Below are 24,180 nucleotides of genomic sequence, written 5' to 3' on the forward strand. Positions count from 1 at the left end.
GGCAGGGAGTCAGGAGCTTGGTTCTGGGTTCAGCTCAGCCAGGACTCTGGACTCGCTCTGTGATCTTGGGCAAGTCCCCTTCCCACTTCCAGGCCTCAGCTCCCCATGTGCCCAGCACGTAACCTTCACCTTACCTTGTCTTGTTTTCTGACCCCAGCAGAAGGCCGAGTCCCGAAGTCCCTCCTGCTCACCCAGCCCTGCTCATCCTCTCTCCTCCCGACCATTCTCCGCCCTCCATGACTTCCATGGCCACATCCCGGCCCGGACAGAGGAGAACATCTTCAGCCACCTGCCCCTGCACTCCCAGCACTTGACCCGTGCCCCGTGTCCCTTGATTCCCATCGGTGGAATCCAGATGGTGCAGGCCCGGCCAGGAGCCCACCCCACCCTGCTTCCAGGGCCCACCACAGCCTGGGTCAGTGGCTTCTCCGGGGGTGGCAGCGACCTGACAGGGGCCCGGGAGGCCCAGGAGCGAGGCCGCTGGAGTCCCACTGAGAGCTCATCAGCCTCCGTGTCGCCCGTGGCTAAGGTCTCCAAATTCACACTCTCCTCAGAGCTGGAGGGCAGGGACTACCCCAAGGAAAGGGAGAGGACCGGCGGAGGCCCGGGCAGGCCTCCTGACTGGACACCCCGTGGGACCGAGGCACCTGCCGAGCCCACACCCACGCACAGCCCCTGCACCCCACCCGACACCTTGCCCCGGCCACCCCAGGGACGCCGGGCAGCGCAGTCCTGGAGCCCCCGCTTGGAGTTCCCGCGTGCACCGACCAACCCCGAGGCCTCTGCCACCCCGCCGCTGGACCGCAGCAGCTCCGTGGGCTGCCTGGCAGAGGCCTCTGCCCGCTTCCCAGCCCGGAGGAGGAATCTCTCTGGGGAACCCAGGACCAGGCAGGACTCCCCCAAGCCCTCAGGAAGTGGGGAGCCCAGGGCACCTCCACATCAGCCTGAGGACAGGGGCCCCCGCAACGCTTAGCCTCTCTCCAACTGCTTCAGCATCTGGCTTCCAGTATCCAGCAACAGACGTTTCCAGCCACTTTCCTTGAATCATCCCACTCCCTCAGCCCCATCTGTCCCTCCGTCCAGGAGCTCTCACGGCCCCATCTGTTGTACCTTCCCATGTATGCAGTTACCTGTGCCTTTTTCTACGCCTTTTGTTGCTTAAGAAGAAACAAAACAAATCACATACATACATTTAAAAAACAACAACAACAACCCGTGAGAGGTCTGAGGCTGTGAATAGTTTATGCTTTTGGGGAAAGGCTGATGGTGGAGCCTTCTGACCCTCCCCGCTGCGGTTGGCAGCCACCCACCCCAGAGGCTGGCAGAGGGGAAGGGGTGCGCTGAGGGAGAAAGGAAAAGGAAACCTCAAACAATATAGAAATAAATGTAAAAGGAAGCACTCCTGTGTACAGATGCGATCAAGGTTCCTGTTTATTGCCACTTTACCCGCTGCCCAGCTCGTGGCCACCCCTCTCTGCCAGCAGAAAGGTCAGTGTCCCCAGGCACAGGGGCGCAAACAGAGGCAGGTGACCCCCACTCAGGCCCCAGCAAGCAGGCCCAGAAAAAATAATCTTTTCCTTTTGTGTTTTTCTTTTTTTTTTTTTTTTTTTGCCAGAAAATAAAATTATACTTTTCCTAGGATTTCAACACAAAATAATAGGTGCAGGTAGGAGGAGGAGGGTTGGCTCCCCAAGGGTCCTTGGATACTCTGGTAGTCTGAGTCATAGGCCCATCCTGGCACTCCCCAGGTGGGCAGGCCACCCCACCCACGCACCCCCACTCCCAACACCTCCCTTCTGCACCCCACCCTGGCCCCCTGGGCTGGGGAAGGAGCCCTGACTGTCCGTCCCTGGCTCCCAAGCCCCTGACCAAGGCCTCACTCTTCTGTTGCCTCCTCTGTTCTAAAACCCCACAAAGGCGGAAGTGGCAGGGCCCAAGCCTTAGGCGTCGTTCCTGAGACTGGGTTTTGGGTTCTGTTTCACCCTGGGGTACAAGGGACGCTGTTCCACTCATGGCTGGGTTTTTCCAGTGCTCCACCACAGGGGTTTGCAGAGAACTGTTTCAGGACCACCCCCTCTCCCTGCCCCACACCGTCCCTGTCTCCACGACCCCAAGGAAATACCCAGAACTGTGGCTGGTGGATATGGCCCGGGCCTGTTTGCTGTCTTACACCTCTTTTTAAAAAAGAGGGAGAGGACGGTGTTTGATACTTTGCCCAGCCACCACAGATTCTCGTGACCTAGAGGATTTTTGAATTGTCCTAAGTCATTGGAATTCTCCAAAGCAATCAGTGCAAGCCAGTGCCTCTTCCTTACCCCCCTCTCTACCTTCAAGAAGCTGCCCTGCATTTCCTGGGGCAAAACTCTACTTTGTAAGAAAAATAATAGGACCAGAAATTTAAATCCCAAATTGAACTATGGAACTTGAACTCTAGTGTGTGTGCCCCAACTGGGAGAGGTGAGTTTTTCCCCAGTGTTCCAGAACTGATTTTCTTTACTTTCTACAAAGGAGGGCAGCACAGGGACTATGGTCGTGGCCCATGAAGGCTGGGTTTGATGCCACCCTATAAAGAGCAGGGACCTCTCTGGCCAGTCCCCAGTCCTCAGCCAGGCTGTATGAATCAAGTGCCCGCCCCAGGGCTCTTGAGCTGTTGAAGGTGTTTGGGTACAGGACACAGTAGGTGGGGAGGATTAAGACCCTTCTGTGAGTTCCCTGTGCGGGGCCGTACTTGCCTCTTCCAATTCGTGGCCTTTCCCCGGCCTGGTCCCTACTAGACAGACAAACCAGCCACAGTCCAGCCTGCAGCCAGACCACCTTGTTCATTCATTCTCCTTTGCCTCACTCAGAGCTAAAACAAAAATGAGACGAAAGGCAGGGCCTCCCTGGGGGTCCACTGTGCTCCAGGGTCCTGGGGAGTCAAGATTAGCCAGCAGCTCCTGACTGCTTCCCTCAGAGATGAGGGCTCTCATCCTCCCAAAAGCAGCAGCAAGCCCAGCCTGGACCACACCGTCCATATTGCTGGACAGTGGCCTGGCAGAAAGTGACTCCTCCGAGTCCCAGGAGGCCAGGGCTTTTCCCACCCTTGCCTTTCAGCCCTGACCCATGGGACTGCCCATGGATTGGAAGCTTCAAGGGCTGAGGTCTGGGAGCTGCATAAAGGCCTTTGCTTCAGCCCAGGTTAAAAATCTCCCTGGACAGGCTCTTTCTGCCCCAGACCTACAAAGCAGCAGACTGGGGGCTCTGGTGGACTAGCCCCTGACATTGGTGGGGGGCCCCACACCACTCCACCCCACTCTGCCTTCCAGCTCTCGTGGGCATTTTTCTCCCTGTACTCAAACAGCCTACCCACCCAAGGTTTCCTCCCTGGGCAGCCTAGCAATGAACAGCGCAGCCGGCAGGGCAGAGGCCCGGCAGTCACCGGGCCCGTCAGGCTCAGGCAGAGAAGCCACAGGGGCCAGGAGTCACTGGAGACTATTTCTTAATGATGGGGGGAAATGCACAAATATAATCTCACCAAAGGGCTGCCTCCACATTGATGCTGTGCCCAGAGGGACACAACCAATGCCACCAGCCTGGGTATATGTCACTGGGCACAGCTCTAACCCCCTCCTCCGGACTCTAGTCCCAGTCCTCTGCGCACAGAGCCTCCGGCCCACAGGTACACCTTCATGATCTGGAGAAAGACGCTTGCCCCATGCACGCCCTCCCCTGGACCTTCTGCCCTGCTCCCAGTCACTTCCAAGCTTCCTGTTTGCCTGTGATGTTATTGTGCCTGTTGAGGGAAGCAGCAGAGGAGGCAGTGGCTGACTTGGCACAGATGCCTGCTGCGTGCTCTTTTGAAATGCGTGGGGTGGCCATTCCTCGGTACAGACTAGCCATGGTCCTTAGGTGTGGGCAGTAGGGGAGGAACCAACTGGTCGAGGTTTCAGAGCCAAACCTTGCCTTCAGTTGGTGAGTCCTTGCCCCCCAGGCCTGCGCTCCACAATGCCCTTCACCCTTGGCAATCTCAGTGCCATCCTGGATAGTAACCCCACTCCTCTCTGCTCCTGCCTGCACCTATGGCTCTCACTCTGGCCTCAAGCCTTGCGACCCTCCAGGAGCCTGACAGCAGCCAGCTGCCTGCACTGTCGCCTCCATAAGCTCCAACTTCCAGACCCAGAAGTCCCTCTGCTTCCCTCTGTTGGAAAAAGCCTAAAAGAATTAGCTTCCAGATTCCTCTAGCCCCTGCTCCATTCCCACCCAGTCCTTCTGAAGAGGAATGAGCAATACATCTGAGCTGGATTTCTCTCTAGTCCTTTCTCCAGACAAATCCTTCTTAAAGCAAAAGTCCTGGCTGAGCACCTGTCCTTGGGGACCGATCTGCCGTGTGACCAGGGAAAGAAAGTTCCCGAAAGCCTATTCCACCAATTCTGCTTCTGTGTTGTGAATCCAGTCTGCTTTCCATTAGAAAACCGCTTCGGCACTTACGGTCACTTTACTAAATCTAGTATGTAAAAAAAGAAAGAAAGAAAGAAAAGAAACAGAAAAAGGAAATGTGCAGGCAAATGTAAAATACAACGCTCTCTGTAAGATAAATATCTGCCTTTTTTTCTAAAAGGTGTATGTATTCTGTACGTGAAATTGTCTGTAGAAAGTTTCTATGTTCTTAAATGGCAATACATTCCAAAAATTGTACTGTAGATATGTACAGCAACCGCACTGGGATGGGGTGGTCTTGCCTGTAATTTTATTTAAACTCCAGTTTCCACACTTGCATCTTGCAATGTTGGTATGGTATATATCAGTGCAAAAGAAAAAAACAAAAAAAAACAAAAAAACAAAAAATCCATGCAGGTCTAAAGCACAGAGTCTGACGTACAAAAGGAAAAATGCTCAGTATTGATGTGTGTGACCTTTGTTGTAAATTACATCTGTACTGTGAATGAGAAGTTTTTACAAGTATAATAATTGCCTTTATTACAGCTCTGGCTGAGTGTTCAGCCTGAGGATATTTTTTAAAAAAAAAATTAGCATGTTGGAATAAATTTGAAAATCCCAACATAGCCCTGCTTGCCTGGCTCATGGTTTTTCTAGAGGGTTCCACGATGTCAGAGTTGGAAGGACACTTGGCATCCCAAGTGCTCATTTTGCTTCAGAGCAATCAGGCCAAGAGAGCGGAGGTGACTAGGCTGCAGTCACACAGCCTAGGACTCTCTTGCAGACCCTGGAAAGGCCTCTCGAGGAAGCGCCAGATATAGCACCATCTGGTTTGGGGCCTGTATTTGTTACCTAGTCTGCAGTGACAAATCACCACAAACTAGGTGGCTTTAAACAACAGAAAGTTATTCTTTTACAGTTCTGGAAGCCTTAACTCCAAAGTCAAGGTGTTGGCAAAGTTGATTCCTCCTGGAGGCTCTGAAGGAGAATCAATTCTATGCCCCTTCTAGCGTCTGGTAGCTGCAGACAATGCTTGTCTTTCCCTGGATTATACACTCATCACTCCAGTCCCTGCCTCCACAAGGCCACATTCACAGATTCCAGGCATTAGGACATAAACTTAACTTTCGGGGAGGGCCCCCATTCACCTCACTACAAGATGAATAGTGAATTGGTTCTTGAGTGTTGGCAGTGGGGGAGGCACAGCACTTACTGCCTGTGAGACCTTGGGCAACTCACCTAACCTCTCTGTGCCTCTGTTTCCTAATCTGTAAAGTGGAGGGGCATGATCCATATCTATAAGGGCTGGTGTGGGGATTAAGTGAGATGGCATATACAGGGTGGCTAACAGAGCCTGGAACATAGTAAGCCTTCAACAATTTGTTTCTGAGCAGGCTTTGCAGAGGGTTCTGGGGTTACAAGGGTGGAAAAGATATGGAGTCCCCACCTTTTGTATTCAGCAATGATTTGCTGAGTGCCAATGAGAGGCAGTCATTGATACAACAGCGAGCAAGACAGACACAGATCCACCACGAGGAGCTCACATTCTAGCAGGGGTGGCCATCATCAGTTACTCAATCACAGTAGCCATCACGGCTGTGGTGGAAGAGAATGACGGTGCTAATCCAGAGTGAGTCTGCCTCACCCAGGGGACCTTTCCTGGAAAAGTCCTAAGGGTCGGGAGGACGAAGGGAGCCATGAGAAGGAGAGGATAGATTGACTGATGGACGATCAAGGGGGATTCTCAGGGTAAACGCCATCCAGAAGTTTAGTGCTAAGAGCCTAAGAGGGTCTGTTCGTTCAAAGCAATCAGAGGATTAATTGTTGCTGGCTTTTGGGAAAGCTGGACTAGTACAATTCCTGGTGCCTAGTGGGTCCTTCATAGATGCTGCTGAATGTTGAATGAATAAATGGTGGCAGTGGATGGTGGTGGTTGAAGAGTGAGGACAAGGTGGGGAAGTAGAGGTAGCAGACACAGACACCTTCTAGGGGCCTGGGCTAGAGACAGGGGAGAGCAGGGCAGTTGTGGGGGAGCATGGGGTGCAGGGAAGGGAAGCCGAGTGTGTGATGGGCTGGTGAGGAGACGAGAAGCCAGATGTAGACTCCTCTCCCACTGTGGCCCAAAAGAAGGGGAGGGAGGAAGTACAGATGAAGTCAGCCTATCTGTTTGGTGACAGGAAGCTGGGGACACTCTTGAGGGTGGATTGTATGTGGGAAATAGAGTGAAGTCACCTGAGGAAGCTGCAGGGTGAAGAGATCAAAGACACCTGAATAGGTGTGAATGACCTTTGAGGGGAGCAAGAGGAAGCCACCAGGGAAACAGGGAAGGCACCTGCATAGCATTGGGCGCCAGCTGCCTTCTGTCTGCTCAGTGGTGTGGTTTTTCCAGCAGTCCTCAGCCGCCGGCTGTGGGCATGGGGAAGGTGGCCCAGGGTTAGCCAGGCCACGGGACACAAGGACAATGAGTTACTGGAGGTGAGTCACTGGCAAGTGAAGAGGTGAGGTCACTAGCCACTGAGCCCACATGCTGAGAAAGGAACAAGCAGGCCTGGTTGATAAGGAGAAAGGCCAGTGGTCAAGTGACCCTTTGGATGAAAACAAGAAAATGTTGTGAGCTGTCTTAACTCGTTGGATGAAGACTGTGTCAGCCACAGGCGTGGGTGGCTGAGGTGCGATGAAAGAGATCACCACTGGGGATGAAGAGGACAGGAAGTGAGCATCCAGGGTGCCGAGTGGGCTGTGCAGGTGGCAAGTGAGGCCATCGCTGAGGATTGCAGGGCTTAAGTGGAGATCCGGGCCGTGAGTCAGGGCGTAACTGTCAGGACGGGTTCTGTTATGCGGCAGAAACTAGCAACCCAGACACTCCGGCTGAATGCAACGGACGTGTATTTCTTTCCCTCACTATACGTTCAGTGTGGGTTAGCAGGGGAATTATGCTTATCCTAGTCAGAGATCTAGACTGATAGAGGCTCCTTCCCTGTGCTTCCATGACCCCAGGGGCTGAGGCAAGCACAGTACTAGGGGCCTCCCACTGGCAAGTAAATGCTTCTACATGGAAACAACTATCCCTTCCATGCATGTTTTGCTGGCTAAAGAAAGTCACATGCTCACGCCTAATGGAGGAAAATGAGAATAATTGGAAACAGCCCTAATGATAATCATACAAGGCTAGGACTTCTCAGAATTGGAAGAGGAGATGAGCAGATGTCAGCAATGGGAGGGAGGAGGGCCTGACAGTGGTAGCCTCAAAGGTGCTGGATTTTTACAGTGAGCGAGTGAAAAAAATAACAGTCCAGAAGAGGCCCTGGGAGCAAACGTGGCAGATGGCTTTAGAATCATGGGATGAAGAGCCGTCGTTGGAGCAGGTGCCTGGGGAGCACGTCCTTGGATCATGCGGGGGGCATGTCTCGGTCTAGGCCAGTGGGGAAGTAGACCCCTACAACAGCCCCAGAAGGAGAAGAAAAATAGCATAGTATGTGCCAGGCCCAGTGTCCAGCATTTTACAAACTTGATTTGTAGTCCCTACAACAACCCAGCAAGATAAGAGTTACTGTCCCCAGTTTTGGAGAGGAAAACAGAAGCTCCAAAGGGCCCCCAGCAGCCGAAGGCGCACAGCTAGGTAGGGGCAGTATGAGGACTAGAAAACCCTTGTGTGGCTCTCATGTAGTCCTTCAGGGAACCTGAGGTCCTCCCGCCTCCTCCCATCTCACACTTGGGCTCCAGGGAAGCCCGGAATCTCAGACTGTCCAGCTGTGACCACTCAGGGTCCAGCTGGGGCTTCTCTCCAGCATCCTCCTGACTTAGTATGGCCATCTGGTAGCCATTTAAGCCCCTGTGCCTGACGCCACAGGTGTAAGGAATGACCAGCAGAATTCCTTGGAATGACCAAGGAATTCCAGTAGCTGAGAGCATGAAAAGTGCCTGTGAATTCTTTCCTCCACTGTCTGCCAGCAGGCCCAAGGCCCGCCGGTCATTCACACATCACTGGCCAGCAGGCCTCCCAGGCTGCTCTCTAAGGTTCATGAAGCGCTTTCCCATTTGGAGTGGACTAGGACAGGGTGCCCATTCCCATTTACAGATGAAGGGGAGAGCTGAAGATCACACCCTGGTAAGCGGCAGGGCCACTCACCTGTCCACCTGACCCCAGCCTCAGAGGGTGGTGGCCACTGCTGTCTGCTGCTGGGGCCTTCACCAGGCTTTGTCTGGGTCCCAGTCCAGGTCTGGGCTGTGGCTGCAGGACTCCGGGATCCTACCCTCACCCTTAGGCCTGGGTCCTCTCTGGGCTCAGAACCCGGAGCCCACACTCTGTCCTGGAGACTCCGGGGGGACGGGCCACTGTAGATAGGATGGGCCAGCCTGAAATGAGCATGACTAGAGAGAACGAAGAGCTGGTGGAGGACACAGAGCAGGTGAAGAGGGTGCAGATGGGGCTGTGCTGCTTGGGATTCATCATGGGCACTGCTCAGGAGACCCTGGGAAGAGACGCCTTATAACCTCAGCATCTATTCTAGAGCAGGAAGGTAGGAAGTTTCAGCCCCATTTAACAAGCAAGGAGATTGAGTCACAGTGAAGTTATTTGCCCAGGGTCAGGGTACCAGAGTGGTGACACTGCCTTCCCAAGGACATCATGGTAAGTGGCAGGCCCAGGAGTTGAAACCAGGTCCCCACATTTGGGCAGTGGTTAGCTTCCTATGGAAAGAGAATCTGGGCCTCTTTGCTACTAAGCAGCCCTGGAACCTGGGTTGGGGCTGGGGAACCCCAACATGCATATTCCCCAGTCCTTTCCAGGCATCACCTACTTCAGGGGGACCCCGCTGCCTACTGCTTCCCTTCCAGATGACATCCAGAGCTGAGAAGTGCTTGGCCCAAGGTCAGGGCTATGATTCCTGATCCCTCAGCAAAGCCACCTGCACCACCCCACCCATCCCTCCTCTCCCCCAGGCCTGAGTTCAACTGCCCGTCTCTCTTGCCCAGCTCTGCCTTTTTAGGAAAGGAAAAGAGCAGCCCTGGGGCGGGCGGGCAGGCGGGCGGGTGGGCGGACACGCTAATCCACCTGCTCCCGGCGTCTCTAGTTACCCGTGGTTTGGGGCTGGGCAGCCCCAGCTGGGAGTGCCAGTCCAGCCAATGGGTGCTGCTGGCTGAGCTCTCCGCCAGAGCCATACAAGGCTTCGCCACAGCCCAGGTCTGAGCTGGCATACGGCAGCCCCAGCACCAGCGCCCGCCCCGCCCCTGAGCCTGCCAGCCCGGCACGTCCTCGGACTCTGCCTAATCCAGCCTGGGAGCAGATGGGGCTGCCATGCACGTGCACCAGGCCCAGGCCGCTCCAAGGTCAGGGAGGTGGCACCACCAGGGCAGAGACCAGAGTCAGGGCAGGGGCCTAGCTAGCCACGATGATCCTGGTGGGGGTCCAGGGTGATGACGCCTAGGCCTGGTCCAGGCTGCATCATCTCTTGACAGTGACTGCCTAGCCTGCCTCCTCCACCTCTGAAGAGGTTCTCAGCAAAGCTAGTATCTGGTTCCTGCACCTTCTGGGGTCTTTCCAGGGATCAAGTCCCAACCCATTTAATCCACCCTGGGTTCAGACTGCATGTTCCTCTCAAAAGTAGGGGTGTCCATTAGTGTGTGCCTATTGTGAGAGCCATGTGTATATGTCCCCTGTGGCCTGCAGGTGGGGACAACCCGCCCCTCCCCAGCACAGCCCACCCCATCCATCAGCGCATAATGCCTCTAACTTAACGCTCATATGATCCCTGGAAGGTAGGAAGTATTGGTCCCATTTAACAAGCAGGGAACTAGAGTCATGAAGAGGTTATTAGCTTAAGGTCAGGGTGCCAGGATCCAGCTTCAGAGCAGTCTGACTCTAGAGCCTGTGTTCTAGACCTCTGGGCACGCAGACCTCCTCTTGGAATTTACCATCCTGGAGGGAAGGGGGACCAATGTCTACAGCAACGTGTGAATGCGGGAATGAAAGGCATGTCTGACATATCTGAGATAAGAGGACCCTTTGTTCCTGAATGCTGAGAGTAGAGGGTTCTTCCCAGGCCTCCAATGCACTGACATTGCCCAGGCCATGACTGCCCATGTCTGCAGCGACCCAGACTGGAGAATCCCTGACCACCTCCGACAATTAGATTCTTCACAGAAGCCACTGGATTCCAGCATCCTTGTGTGTCCTACGTAGGCCAAGCCGAAGTTAGGGCCAAGACTGCGGTGCTCTCCAGGGCCACCCTACAGGTGAAGGAAACGTGCTGGCATGGGGGGTGGGGGTTGGTGGGCCTGGTTGGCATCAGGCTCTGTTTACTCACCCAGGAAAGAAGGAGATAAATATAGACACAGGATTACTCAGCTACAGCCTGGGAAAACCGGCTCCGGAGCCTTGACTTCAGCCCTGGCCCAGCCTCACCTTCACCGGCCTGCCCACACAGTGCCCGCTGCCAGGCCTGCCCTGCCTCCTCTTAGGACTCCCTTCCTACCTGCTCTTCCTGGGAACTGGGCATGCACTTGTCTCAACTCCCATAGCAAGTGAGGAACAGACAAAGTCAGTGTTCGCTTGGGCACTGGGAGTCACCTTTGAAGGCCCAGGTGCTATACGAGTACAGTTTCCTCAGTTTCCCCATCTGTGAGGGGAGAGGCTGGTGCACCCAGCCCTCAACTTCCTTGGGCCTGCATGTAGAGACCACCCAGCAGAAAGGGGGTGAGGCCAGGGTCTGTCTCACACACAAGGAGATGCCAGTCAGAGTGGCATGTGTTGGGGGCTGCCCTCAGACCCTGGAGCCAAGCTGCATGGGCTGGAATCCCAGCTGTGCCAGGTATTAACGGTGGGACTTCAGGTAAGTTACTTTACCTAACTGTGCCTCAGTTTCTCATCTCTAAAATAAGAATAATAGTCTATTAATAATAATTATTACATATTACATAATATAAATCTTATACATAGTATAATAATAATTAATAATAATAGCACTGGCCTCCTAGGGCATTAGAGAGAATTAGATGCATCATTGTGTGCAAAGCACTTACACCAGGGCCTAGCACAGAGCAACAGCTACACATGTTTATTAGAATAGTGTAACCAGCTGCGGCAGCTGGGGTCCAAGGTACACATAGCCTGGGTGGGCCACTCAGACGCTCTCACCTTCCAAAGGACCTGCTGGGCCCTGGTCTACACAGTGGACAGGTCTCTGTTATTCTCAGGCCCTGGCAACTGCTCCTCTGCCTTCCTTCCCTGACTGACAGCTTCTAGAGTCAGGTAGACACAGAGTTGGCAGTGGCTCCACCACTTACAGGCTGTGTTACCTTGGACAAGTGACTGGCCCTCTTTGAGCTCAAATGGCCATAACCCTAACCCTAACTTCAAACAGAGAGGCTCGGGGAGGGCCATTTCTCCCACATTTCTCCCTCCAGGGATCGGTATGGGAGTAAATAGGGGAACATGTGGGAAGCTTCCAGCTCAGCTGGGCAAATGGGTTCTCTGCGTTTGATTTCATCCTGACCCACTGCTTTCAATTCCTCCAACTTCCTCCTGTGGCTGTGAGCTTGACCTGAGAAGAGCCACGCCTGGGTACATGACCCTCACCTATGCAAGGGCCTTCAGGTATGGGAAACACGCAGCCTCCCCGTCATGCATGAGTGCAGGTCTCCACTCACAGACCCATGGGGCCCCTAGGAGCTTGTATGTTTCCTCCCACATAGGCCCCCACTACATGGCACTCATGTGTATCCACACAGCTGTCTGTGTTCACTCTGTACATACCTGCCAGTGCACACACAGACCTATGCACACACGGACACACAGGGGCACAGCTATGCACGAGCATGGAGAAGCAGGTACCTGAAGCTCTGTCCCTGCACATCCTGGCCAGCACGCACGTTTCCACTCTCAGGGGGCGTCCTAGCCAGGCCTGGCCCCAAGGTGGCCGTCCTCATGGCGCAGGAATGCAGACAGCTGCGGATGCTCTGCCAGCGGACGTGATAGAAAGGCCAAGGGGAAACCACATGGGCAGAAACCCAAGCAGGCGTGCCAGGCCAAGGCGGGGCCCGTGGGTGCCAGGAATTGTGTAGTTGCGGCGGGTGGGGCACGTGCAGATACTTGCTTGCTCCAGTCTCTCCTGTCACCCTGTGTCCTCAGAGTCTCTGAGACTTCGAGGTCAAAAGGGCTCAGAGACCATTCTGCACCAGAGGCAGAGGCCAGGTTCTACCTCCCCAGCCATGCTATGTGGTGGGGTTCTGCCTCTCTCTAAGCTACAATGTGAGCTGTAAGGGGCCATACTGAGCAGTCTTCCTTGCTGGGAAATCAGAAGAATCTATGACCACAGAGATCTACAGGAGGTGGACTGGTGTCACTGACTCCAGTCAAGAGAGACAGTGAAGACGATGTGAAGTCCCTGTAACACTCCAGGTGCAGGCTTGGGGGGACTCACACTGACTCAACACTGTGTTCTAAGACGTTTGCATCTACTGACTCCCTGGATGCTCCCAAAGGGGAGCTGGTCCCCCACTTATGGATGCAGAATCTGAGGTGCAGAGAAGTGTTGTCCCAGAGCTGGCTGACTTCAGAGCCCGGCAGCTAACCACTGTGTTGTGAGGTCTCTGCCTCCGTGCACATTTCACACCCTGGCAGAGAGGTTTGCAAGTGAGGCCTTGGTATTGCTGGCAGAATGAAAGGCACCCTCCCAAATACAGGGACCTTTGGCCACAGGCAGGAGAGCAACCTCCTTATCCCCTACAGCATCAACCTTGCCCAAGGTGCAGTCATGCCATCTGTGGGTAAGATCACCACACAGGGAGGAGTCAGGCACAGCCAGTGGTGGGGGTATGGGGGGGGCGCTTCAGCCTCTTCTGCCAGTGGCTAGGTAGAGACCATGTCAGGGTACCAAGAGAGGACAGACACAAAGGTATGAACAAGGCCATGCAAGACAGGCCCTGGTGTAAAGAGAGGTCATCCTCTTTAGAGGACATCCATGTCCCCCATATAGAACATATGAACTAAGAGGGACAGAAGCCAGAGTTCCAGAATACACTGAGTCCCAGGGGCTGGCAAGGGCCCCAGTGAGGACCTGCTCAATTGCAGAGTCTCTGAGGCCAAGGCTGACAAAGGTGGCTTCCTACAAAGGGCCTCCTGGCCAGCTGGGACCCCCATGCTCCAGTCCTGTTTGCTGGGCAGAACTGTGGGCTGCTATGCCCTGGTGTTAGGGATCTTGCAGATGAGGGAGAAGGAAGAGAGCATTAAAAAATCCCATCCAATCACTCGAGCCCAAGAGTTAGAGGCTGCGATGATTCATGATCGCGCCACTGCACTTCAGCAACCTGGGTGACAGAGTGAGACCCAGTCTCTGAAAAAAACAAAAACAAAAAAAATACCATTCAGAGGAACCTCCCTACAACCCAGCTGCCTGTGCCAGCCCCTGCAAGTTCTAAGCACAGACTTGGCCATTTAGTTGCTGCCCCCCACCAGGGATGGAGAAGCTAAAACGGAATTCCTCGTGTGAAGACAGAACAGTCACAGGAGTACCCAAAAGGCAAGTGGTGCCCAAGGCCACACAGGACAGGAGGGACCCTGACTCCAGCATCTTCCGCACCTCTCAGAGCAGCCCGCAGTGGAGCCTCAAGACTCCCCGCTCCCTCTGCCAGGGCTGACGGTCGGCAGCGTCCAGCAGCTGTGGGAGCCACCCCGCCATTCCCCAGGAGGAGGGTCTTCACCCATCCAGGAGAAGGGGTGCCCAGTCAAACTGCCCTGGGGCTCTAACTGCCCTGCCAGTCCTCGCGTGGCTGGGGGCAGATGACGTCACCCCCTTTGCACCTGCATTTCCACTGCAGCGATGCCCAGCACTCAGGGTCACCGGTCAGATCCAGACACAGCCTGGCACCCGCAAAAGACCCTCCGCGTGGCCATCTGGAGTTTGCCAAGACTTCTCAAGGTGGTTACACTCCTTTCCAAAGCACTTCTGGGCTTGAGACATCGTTACCCAGCCCAGGACTCTGGGGAAGAGCAAGACAGCCAGGGTCATCCCATCTTTCACTGGACAGGCTCAGGCCCAGAGAGGAGAGTGGCTTCAGGGAAACACCCTGCAAGCTAGGGGCAAGACTTGGGGGACCCAGCCCCCGCTTCCTTCCCACACCAGTCTCCATATGGAGAAGGGGCGACGGGCCCCACACGGCCTCCCCAGGGCAGCGGCAGGTCTTGCTGTGGCCGCTCAAAGTCTCCGTGCCTCCCACCAGTCTTTCGGGAGCAGCTCCCCTCCTCCTCCTGGGCAGCCCTCCCCGCAGTTGCTGATTCTTTGCGAGCCACCCAGTGGCTTGGGTGGCCAGGACCACTCAGACCAGACCCCCCGCCCGAGGCTTAGGGAGGGTGCCGGTGCTCCCGGGGACCGCTGGAGTCCGGGCTGGGCCTTCAGGGCCCCCGGAGGGGTCCGGGCTCCAGGGGGAGGCGAGGCGCGGGCGGCCTTGCGGTTCGGAGGTGGGGTTGTGGGCGCACGTGGCCGTGCTGCCCGCGCCGTGATGTCAGGGGCCGCCGCGCCCCGGTCCCAGCACGTTCGTCCGCCGCGCGGGGAACAAAGAGTCCTGCGCATTCCTGCGCGCTGACTCATGGCCGGCACGTAGCGCGCCGCCGCCGCCGCTTTGCCCAAAATTGGTCGGGAGGCGAGGGCGGGCCGAGCGCCGCAGCCTGCAGGTCCGCCACGGCCGCTCGCGCTCGGCCCCCAGCCCGAGGATTTCCCAAAACAGGCCCGAGAGGGAGAGGCAGCTGGGAGAACCGCCCAGCCGCGGGGCCCGTGGCGGGAGACGAATCCCTGCCGAGGGGCCCCTCTTCTCTTTCAGCTTCATTTTCTCCATCTGCCGAGGGGGCATTTGCCAGGCACGGCTGTAAGGACTTGGTATGAGTTATCTCACCTAAGTCGCACACCTACCCCGAGGAAGGTGCTATTAGCATCACCATTTTAGATGGAGAAACTGAGGTACGAGGAGGTTCCAGGCAGGGAATGAGACACGGACACTGACTTGCTTGAGGTGAGGTGCTAGTGAGCTGCAGAGCAAGGATTTGAACCCGGGCTGTAAGGTTTCAGAACCTACATGTGTCTCCTCAAGTGAGCTGTGCAGCGTGTGGCCCACAGGCTTCCAGGCTCCCTGCCCTTTGGTGGTTGAGGCTGGTCCATGGGGCTCCGGGATGCGTCCCTCTCTAAGCCTCCATTCTCTTAGCCAGCAAGTGGGTGCCGGCAGAAGGGGGCCCCCCAGGGGTTGTTGGGGAAATTACAAGTGAGGATCCAAGTATTACTGTCTGGTGGAAGGAAGAGTGAAAGGGTTCAACAAACCTGCGTCCCCAGCACCCTCCGGTGATACAGCAAAGTATATGAGTATTTGGTCTATATACCAAAGTATAGAGAGGGGCGAGCTAAGCCCCGCCAGGCAGGGCCATACTGAGCTGGGCCTCCTTAGGGCAGCCAGGCGACTTCCGAGCTGCCTGTCTCCCACAGGGTATGCACTTGTCAGAGCTGGAAAATGAGGCAGTGGGAGGGGCCCTGCCCAGGATGTCTCTGCCAGCCTTACCTCTTTCGCCCTTGCAGCCTGGTTTCGGAGACCATGGAGTTCTTTGGAGCTGTGGGGTGCTGGGCTCATCAGAGGCCCTCTGACCCTGGGTTTGCAGGAATGAGGCAACCAGCTGAGGGCCTTGTTCTCAGATGCCAAGATAGATTGGGCTGTGGTGTCACCCATCTGGGGCCCTTCTGAGAGTCCAAAGGAACCACCCCACACCCACTGGCTTGGGACCACCTGGCCTGGGCCTCAACAGCACAGACGCAAGGCCACTGCCCCCACCCTCACCTTTTCCTCCAACTCCACTTTGAACCCAGGAAAAGGTCAGCTCCTCTGCTTGGTATTCAAGATCCTTGTGGTCTGGCCTCAACCTCCTCTTTTACCACGGAATCCCTCAAGCTGTTCACTCCCTATCCTAGGGTACTCCATGCGCTTTCAGGCCTACAGGCCTTTGCCTGGGCCATCCCTCTACCAGGAATGCTCGCTCCACCTCCACAGCCTCGCTGAAAGTCTGTTTGGCTAGAATTCCCTCCCGAGTCTCCAGGCAGAGGCATCCCTCATTCCTCTGGGGTCCTGCAGGTCCATATTTGTCCCTCCCTTTTGGCCAACAAAGAGCCAAGCACGGAAAGGCCCTCCACACTCCCAGCTCCCTGTCCCAGGCAAATAGCGATGCCTTTGGGGTACCTTTCCCCAAATCCCAGCTGGGTCAGAGATCCACAGCCCCAGCCCTGGGTCTGACACAGAGTGGGTGTGGCATGTTTGCTGCATAATGGCAGAAAGCACAGTCTTGGAACTGAAGACCCTTCTTCTTTACCCCTGGCTGTGTGACCTTGGGCAGCTTATGCAGCCTCTCTGAAGCTCACTCCCAGGCTTTGCCCTGCCCTCTTCCTAGGGCTGTTTGTAGGACCAGATAAATGAAGGCAGGAAGAGTGCTTGGCACGTGGGCACAGCTCCCCACACAGCTGTCATGCTCGCTGGGTCATTATTACAGACCTCCCTTGTGCCTGAGGCCTGGGTTCCAAGGCCGGGTGGCAGGCGATGAACTCAGAAGCATCCGCAGCTCCTGGCTGACTCAGGCTGAGGAGGTACCAGGAGAAGCATTTACTTTATGGTTAGCCTGGGTCAGCCAGGCTCTGGCCCTCCCCTCCCCACCCCCAGGTTCCATCCAAATCTGAGGCCACCAGGCCTTCCCAGCCCATTCAGGGCCTCTTATCTGGGGAGATAAAGGCCCCCTCCCCTTAGGTGGTGGACATCAGCTGGCTGTTGTGTGACCTTGGACACCCTCAGCCTCTCTGGATCAGCCTTGGGGAGCGCTGGGTGGGGGGCAAGCGGTTGACTCCCAAGGCTCCTAGGCATAACTTCCAAGTGGCATGGCAGGGGCTCACCCACTGCTTCTGAGCCCCAGAGGAGTGGCTCTGGCTCTCTTCGCACGCCCCCCACACCCCGCCCCACCATATCTGGCCCACAGGGTTGGTGGGAGCTCTCAGGAACCCTGCAACATCATCCCCTATCTCCTATTGAGAATCTGAGGCTATTATTTTTATTAGATACATTGGGAAACTGAGGCCTGGTGACCAGAAGGCTCTCACTCAAGGCCACACTGGCAGTGGCCAGGACACTGGGGTGTGGTGCTGAGCCAGGGTGGTCAAGGCCAGTCTGCTACAGCCCCCATTCTCTGGTGGGCTCCTGGCTGGTGATGGCCATCCCCTCCTCTGCCTGCCTCTCCTAAGCTCCAGCTATGTGCCAGGGCTTGGACAAGACCATCAGCTTCTGAGATGCTCACATGAACCCATGGGACAGAGAGGAAGCCAAAGCTCAAGGAGCTGTGATTGCTGCCCAGGGCACACATCCTAAGGGGCAGAGTGAGATTCTGTCCCTTTTTCCCCACTCTGCCTCCTATACCAGCTGCCTCCCCAGTCTGGCAGGGTTTGGGGATTCCGGCAACAGAGGCCTTAGAAAGCCTAAAGGGAGACCCTCTGGTCTCACAGATACCCCCTGGCTATGGACAACCAAGGAGAGGGTGTACCTGTCCTGCCAGATTGGGTCCACCGGGCCCGCCTGGGCCCACGGCCCCTTGACAGGCCCAGATGAAGGTGTGAGATCATCAGGCCACCCCAGCTCCCTGTCTGACCTCACTGCCGTGACTCAGCCCTGCCTCACTCAAACCTCCTCCTCCCAGGGAACCCTAGGATTGGTGTGACCAGGCCAGTACTGTCTCCACTGTGTGCCCAGCCACTCAGGGCCTCCCACCCTGAGTGACTGCTCACCTCACCACCCAGCACACTGCATTAACGGCCGGCTCCTCCCAGCAAGCTCCCAGAGATCCTGCTCCTAAAGGCTGGGACTGGGCTGAGGGATGGAGGAACTCCTCCTGCTGCCCCCAGACTCAGGTCCTGAGGTCGATCCCCAGGACCTGTTTTGGGAGACTCTTTTGTTCTGACAAGAAAATCCAAACTGAGTTTGCGTGCTCAGGCAAAGAGCTCAGGCTGACCTAGGTTCAGATCCCAGCTCCTTTCTTGCTAGATGGACAAGATACCTCAGTTTACCCATCTGAAAACTAAAGGTAATAATAAGCTGCATCCCATGAAAATTCTCTCTGGGATCGTATGTGCTGGGATAGTGGATAAGAACGCAGGCCATGTAGCAGGCAGATCTAGAGTTAAATGACCTTAAGCAAGTCATTTCAACTCCTGAGTCTCCTCGCTTCCTCAGGCTCCTCATCTATAAAATGGTAATAATACTAAGTGCCTTCCCACTGGGATGATTAATTGTGTGTATATAGAATATACAGTGGGTTTTGTGAGTGTTGGCACATGGGAAGTTTCAGTAAACAATAACTGTGATGAATTCTTATGATTCACATAGATCCTTGTGATAGCACATAGTAGGCCAGGTTGGTTTCAGTGGATGATGGGGAAGTGGCGAGTAGATGGCCCGGCTCCCCTGTTGCGGATGGAGTAGCATCAGGGAAGGGCTCCTGGGGTTCTGTCGCTCTGGAGTGCCCTCTGCAGGCCGAGCACTAAACTTACCAGGTGGGTGCAAAGGCTCTAAAGAAGTTTTTCCGGGCCTGCCGCTGACTTCAAGCTTTAGTCTCCAAGTCACCACCAGGGCCACATCACTTAATGGAGGACAAAGCTGATGCTCAGACAGGAGAAGGGGCTTGCCAGCAGCCACCCAGCTAGAAGCCAAGCCTAAGCCTGCAACTCCATGTCCCCCTCTTCCCAGCCTGGGAGCTGCCTGCCTGGACCCAGGATGCCCTCACTTCCCAGGCTCAAGAAGGCCTTCTGGGAGTCTCAGAGCTCATGTGTCCACTGAAGATGCTTGGACAGAGTTGGGAATGCTTCCTGGGAGAGGTAACATTTGAGATGGGCCTGGAAGAATGGGCAGAGTAAACCAAGTAAGTAGGAATGTAAAAATGACGGGAGGCCCCAGCTTGCCCAGAGACATAAGGTGAGGAAGTCTGCTATGCATTCAGAGTGTGGCCCACCCTGGGGTCTGGTGGACTAAAGCCTTGGACACCCAGATCAGCCTTAGTGGGATGAGGCAGGAAAGACAGCTGAGGGTCAGCACCCAGGCAGGTCCAATGCCAGGGTGGGCATTTTGACTTGGTGAGACACTTCACCCTGGGACCAGGCTGGGACCAGACCACAGATTTCAAGCTGAAGCCTGGTTTTTGCAGGAAGGCAGCTTGGCCTGGAAGCCTCTCAAATCTCAGCACACTTCTCGTCTGGTGTGGCGCTACGCTACATGGTGTGCCAAAGCAAACATGGGTGGGCAGAGCAAGTCAGCAGGGTGGCCACTTGCCTTGGAGGGATTTGGTGACCCAGAGCAGAGAAGGGACCTGTCATAGGGATCTCTTCCCTGGCATGAAGATGGCACATTCGAATAACACCCTACATACACACACACACACACATACACACACACACCACTTCTTTCCAGGACTTTGTCCATATTACAAGGCCCACAAGCACTCGGCATCCCAGGGTGAGTGGCGAAGGCAGGCAGAAGCGGGTGGGCAGTGCCCTCCTGAGCCAGGCAGAGGCCAGCTCTCACACTGGCTCCACCACGAAGCACTCCCAGCAACTGCCCGGTGGGATTTTTCTTCTTAGATGCTCTTGACAAATGTGGCCTCTGACACTCAGAAAGATTAAACCATGGTGTGCCCTTAGTGACATGGTTAGCGAGCCACAGAACCAGCCCCCAGACGGGTCAACCCCTGCCCAAACTACCCCTGGGCTGACACAGTCTCAGGCATTTGTCCATAATGGGATAGTGGGTGAGGGGGAATTCAAGCCTGAGTCACAGGGCTTTGAAGCTGGAACCCGGATCTGCCAACCCTCAGAGGTGCCAGGGGTGGGCTTGCCTCTGACTCACCCCCATACCCTGAGCTTCCCCTGAACAGTGGCTTCAGCTCCTGACCACCTTTCTGCCCACCAGGGCCCAGCTGTGCCCATCTGGGTCATTCATGGCTCAGGATTCCCAGTAGTTGGGCAAGAAGGCCAAGGCCTTCAGGCAAGGAGGTGCCCCAGGCACACCCCTGCCTAGGAATGCTGGCCTAAAATCACAGTGGGAACCCTGGCTTTGCCTGCCTCATGGGCACCAAGTTATCCTGATGATACAGGCACCAGGCACTTATTTTTAGCTGACACTTAATTCTAGAATGAAGTACTGTACTCCTGCGTGGCCCAGCCTCCTCGTGGCTCACCCCTTCCCATGAAAGGCAGCCTCCTGGTGGGGCCCTGGGTGTGCCTTGGAAAACATCAGTTCTAAGCAACACAGTGGGTGTGACTCTGAAAAAATACCAGCTACATGTCTTGGCTGGTGGTGAAGGTGGGATAGAGGAGAAGGCTGGGGTTCCAGCCCCTCCAAGCACAGGGGCCTAGGCCTCAGAGAGAAAAGCATGCAGACATCCTGGGTCTCCAGGATCCAGGCCTAGCAGGGAGACCTCTGGCAGGGTCCTCCCTAGACCCCAGCTTCATCATCTGGGTGTAGACCAAGGGCCCTTTCATCTCTGACTTTTTCCTTAAAGATAATCCCAAGTCTTCATCGTTAGAGCATTTTGAAGAATGGCATCAGATGAGAAAAGGGGCCTAGACCTCTTTAGAAGGGGTGTCTATGCAAAACTTTGTCTGATGAGATGAAGCCATCTTGTTGCATTTCATTTCACGCCAGTGTTTGGCACAGATCATGGGCCCAGACCCGTGCTAGGCTCTGAGGTGGGGATTCCAGAGAAGACCATGTTTCAATTAGCTCATCATATCAGTGGGGAGACACACCCCCCTCTAGAAAGCAACTAAATAATATTTCCAGGACAAGTGTAATATGCCATTCAAAGCTCTTCAAGCCTTGACCCTCCTAATCTCTCCAATCTTGTTTCTTATGAAGGAGGATGGGTGCATGGGAGGCTGGTTGAGTAGATATGCTAATGGAAGAATGGATAAAAGGTTTGATGATAAGTAGACTGATGGAGAGAAAGAAAGCGGATGGGAGGAAAGGTGGATAGATGGGTGGGTAGACGGATGGATGGATGGATGAATGGATGGATCAATGGATAGAAAGAAGGTGGATGAAAGGAAAAGTGGATGGATGGATGGGTAGACGGATGGATAGATGGACGGATCAATGGATTAATGGGTAGAAAGAAGGTGAATGGGAGGAAAGATGGATGGATGAGTGAGTATACGGATGGATGGATGGATGAATGAATGGATGGATGGATCGATGGATCAATGGATAGAAAGAAGGTGGATGGGAGGAAAGGCGGATGGATGGATGGATGGATGGATGGATGGATGGATGGATGGATAGATAGATAGGTGGGTAGGTGGATAGATGGCAGGATCATTGGATAGACATGGTATAGGCTGTTGGTCCCATAGCAGATAAGCATAAGGGGAAAAGTTCTTGCCTAGGGCTCTCTGCCTGCTGAGAGCAGGGAAGTGTGCCCTGGAAAAGAGTTACTGTGAGGTGGGGGGGCTCCCCAGGGGTTGGGGTGTCAGGAAAGCACACTGGGGACACATAGGCTCAGGGCCAGGCTTTGGGGCTACACTGACTTGCTTTCTAACCTTGGCTCTGCCACTTTCTAGCTGTCTGACATGGGGCAAGTCGCCCTCTCTGAGTCTCGTTTCTTCATTTATAACATAGGGACTCATTACAGTAACTACCCCAGAGATATGTTGTGACAGTTCACGAAGCTAATATATGTAAATCACTTAACGCAGGGCTCAGAATATATTAAGCACTCAATAAATGCTTATTTACCCTCTATTCCTAAAAGGCTAAGTGGGGAATCTGGCCCTTAGCCCGTTAGAAGTAACTCATCCTAGATGCTGAGCCCTGAGTTGGTTTCCTCATTTCAAAAAGTCCAGGAGGACTTACATGGCCTCTTAACAAGGGTGCCTTGATTGAACCATGTCTGCTTTCAGCTGAAATTCTAGCAGTTCCATAGGCCTGGCTGACCCTGCTCTGATTATCCTTAGTTTGATAACAAACAGGGCACATTAATTATTCTTTTAAAAGTACGGTTTATGTGGGAGACATAAATCTTTCCAAATGGGCTGAGACGGAGGGAGGAGGACCAAGGGTGTCCTCCAAGGTAAGCCATGGAGACCAAGGGAGCCGGCCCCGCAGGTTGAGGCTGCCCTTGCAAAGACCCAGTTTGAGGACAGTGGTGTGGGTGGTGACTGGTCCTGTTGGCTCAGGGTGAGCTGTGGCTGATGGCAGGAGGCCCAGACCACCCACCAGAAAGAGGCCCTGAGGCTGAGCGGCCCCAGGCCTGAGTAGGGGCAGCCCAACCCACAGCATCTGGGACAAGTGGTGATGGGAATGTCTGAGTCTCCTAAGTCCCTAAACCCCAGCCCAGGCTGGCTCCAGGGCCAAACCCTCCCCAACTCCCAGCCCCTGCAAGCTCCTGTCATCTCCCCCAGCCAGCCCCTCTTCCCAGCTGCTCGCTCTGCTAGGCCGTCTGCATGGTGTGTGCCTGCAGCGAAGACACTGTGTCCCTTCCACTGGGTCTGCAAACAGAACTTCCCAAAACCCCATGGGGCCAAGTGTCGACGGGGAAATGACTGGTTTTGCAGAGGTGAAAGAGCAGAAGGCCTCAAGCTGCAAGAGCCATGCTGCTGGAGTCTGCCAGCCTCCATCCGGGGAGCTCTAAACTCAGGTCAGCTCGATCCTGAATGTCACAGGCAGTCAGAGGTGAAAGCACCTCTCGCCATCAATGGGAAGGCAGGACACCTGAGGCCAGGGAGAGGAGCCCTAGGCCACATAGCATGAAAAGCAGAGCTGAGACAAAGCTTCCTGGTCCAGGGCCTCAATCGCAATCCCAGGCACCTGCTGCAGCCCAGCCCTGTTGTATCAGACATCACCAGGACACTTAGACTTCACTCCCATGCAACCTCCATTCAGCTCAGTGTCCACAGCTGCTGGACAGCTGCTTGACAGGACCATATTTGCTCTTAGAGCTGGGACTATAGAGGGAGCTTTGGGGTGCACAGAGAGACAGTCTAACCTCATCCCAGTACTCCAGCCTTCCTGCCAGTGGGGTCCCTCCTGACAGCCTTTCTCCAAGGGACCCAGGATCCTGGGCTCAGTTTGAACCCCTGGGAGAGCTTCACGGGTGTACAGGAAAGGGTGAGGCACGTTAGGAACCAAGAGAACATGCCCAGCCCCATCAGTGTCTTGAGCAAGTTGCTCCTCCTCTTGCACCTCAGTTATCTCATCTATCAAATGGGAGTGGAGACAGGAGGATTTCTAGGGGGCAGTTTCTAGCCCAGTGCCTTACTCAGAAATACACTCAACTGCTCTCTTCTGCCAACCCTCCCTCCCCACACATCCCTGTTTCTCGGATTGGGCTGCTGCAAGCATAAGGGAAACAAATCGCTTAGTGAGTAAAGCAATTGTCTTCAAATTCTGAAAGGGTGACCTTCAGTGGCTCCCTGCCCTTCCCCCTGCAGCCTTAACAAACTCAGGCAGGTGCCAGAGCCAGAGCAGTGGGGCCAGGGGGCCATGAAGCCAGGCCACCTAGAAAGGACAGGGACAGTGAAGCCAGGACAGTTATAGGTGGCAGGGTCAGACAGTCCGACCAGCCACGAGAGGCAGAGGCGAGGGACAGAGGCCCAGGCTAAGCGACCCGGGGAGCTGGGGTTGACTATTATTAACTCAGCTTAATTTTCCCTACCTGGAAACTAACTCTTGTCAGTGGGGTAGCGCTGTTCCAGAAATGGTTTCATCCCC

At 55.0% G+C, this 24,180-nt stretch overlaps 1 protein-coding gene across 5 annotated transcripts in view; it reads left to right on the forward strand.

The window, feature by feature from the left end:
- HIVEP3 (HIVEP zinc finger 3) overlaps positions 1–5,041 on the forward strand; it is a 535,336-nt gene extending 530,295 nt beyond the window's left edge. For 4 of the 5 annotated variants that reach the window (XM_073007415.1, XM_073007416.1, XM_073007414.1 and 1 more), the window contains one exon: positions 158–5,041. In XM_073007415.1, coding sequence (XP_072863516.1) covers positions 158–973 — 816 coding nt within the window. In that variant the 3' untranslated portion in view covers positions 974–5,041. The remainder of the gene's footprint in view (positions 1–157) is intronic. The other variant, XM_073007418.1, reaches the window with a different exon arrangement.
- The last annotated feature ends 19,139 nt before the right edge of the window (positions 5,042–24,180 follow it).

Source organism: Chlorocebus sabaeus, chromosome 20, assembly GCF_047675955.1.
Source record: "Chlorocebus sabaeus isolate Y175 chromosome 20, mChlSab1.0.hap1, whole genome shotgun sequence".
Classification (NCBI taxonomy): Eukaryota; Metazoa; Chordata; class Mammalia; order Primates; family Cercopithecidae; genus Chlorocebus; species Chlorocebus sabaeus.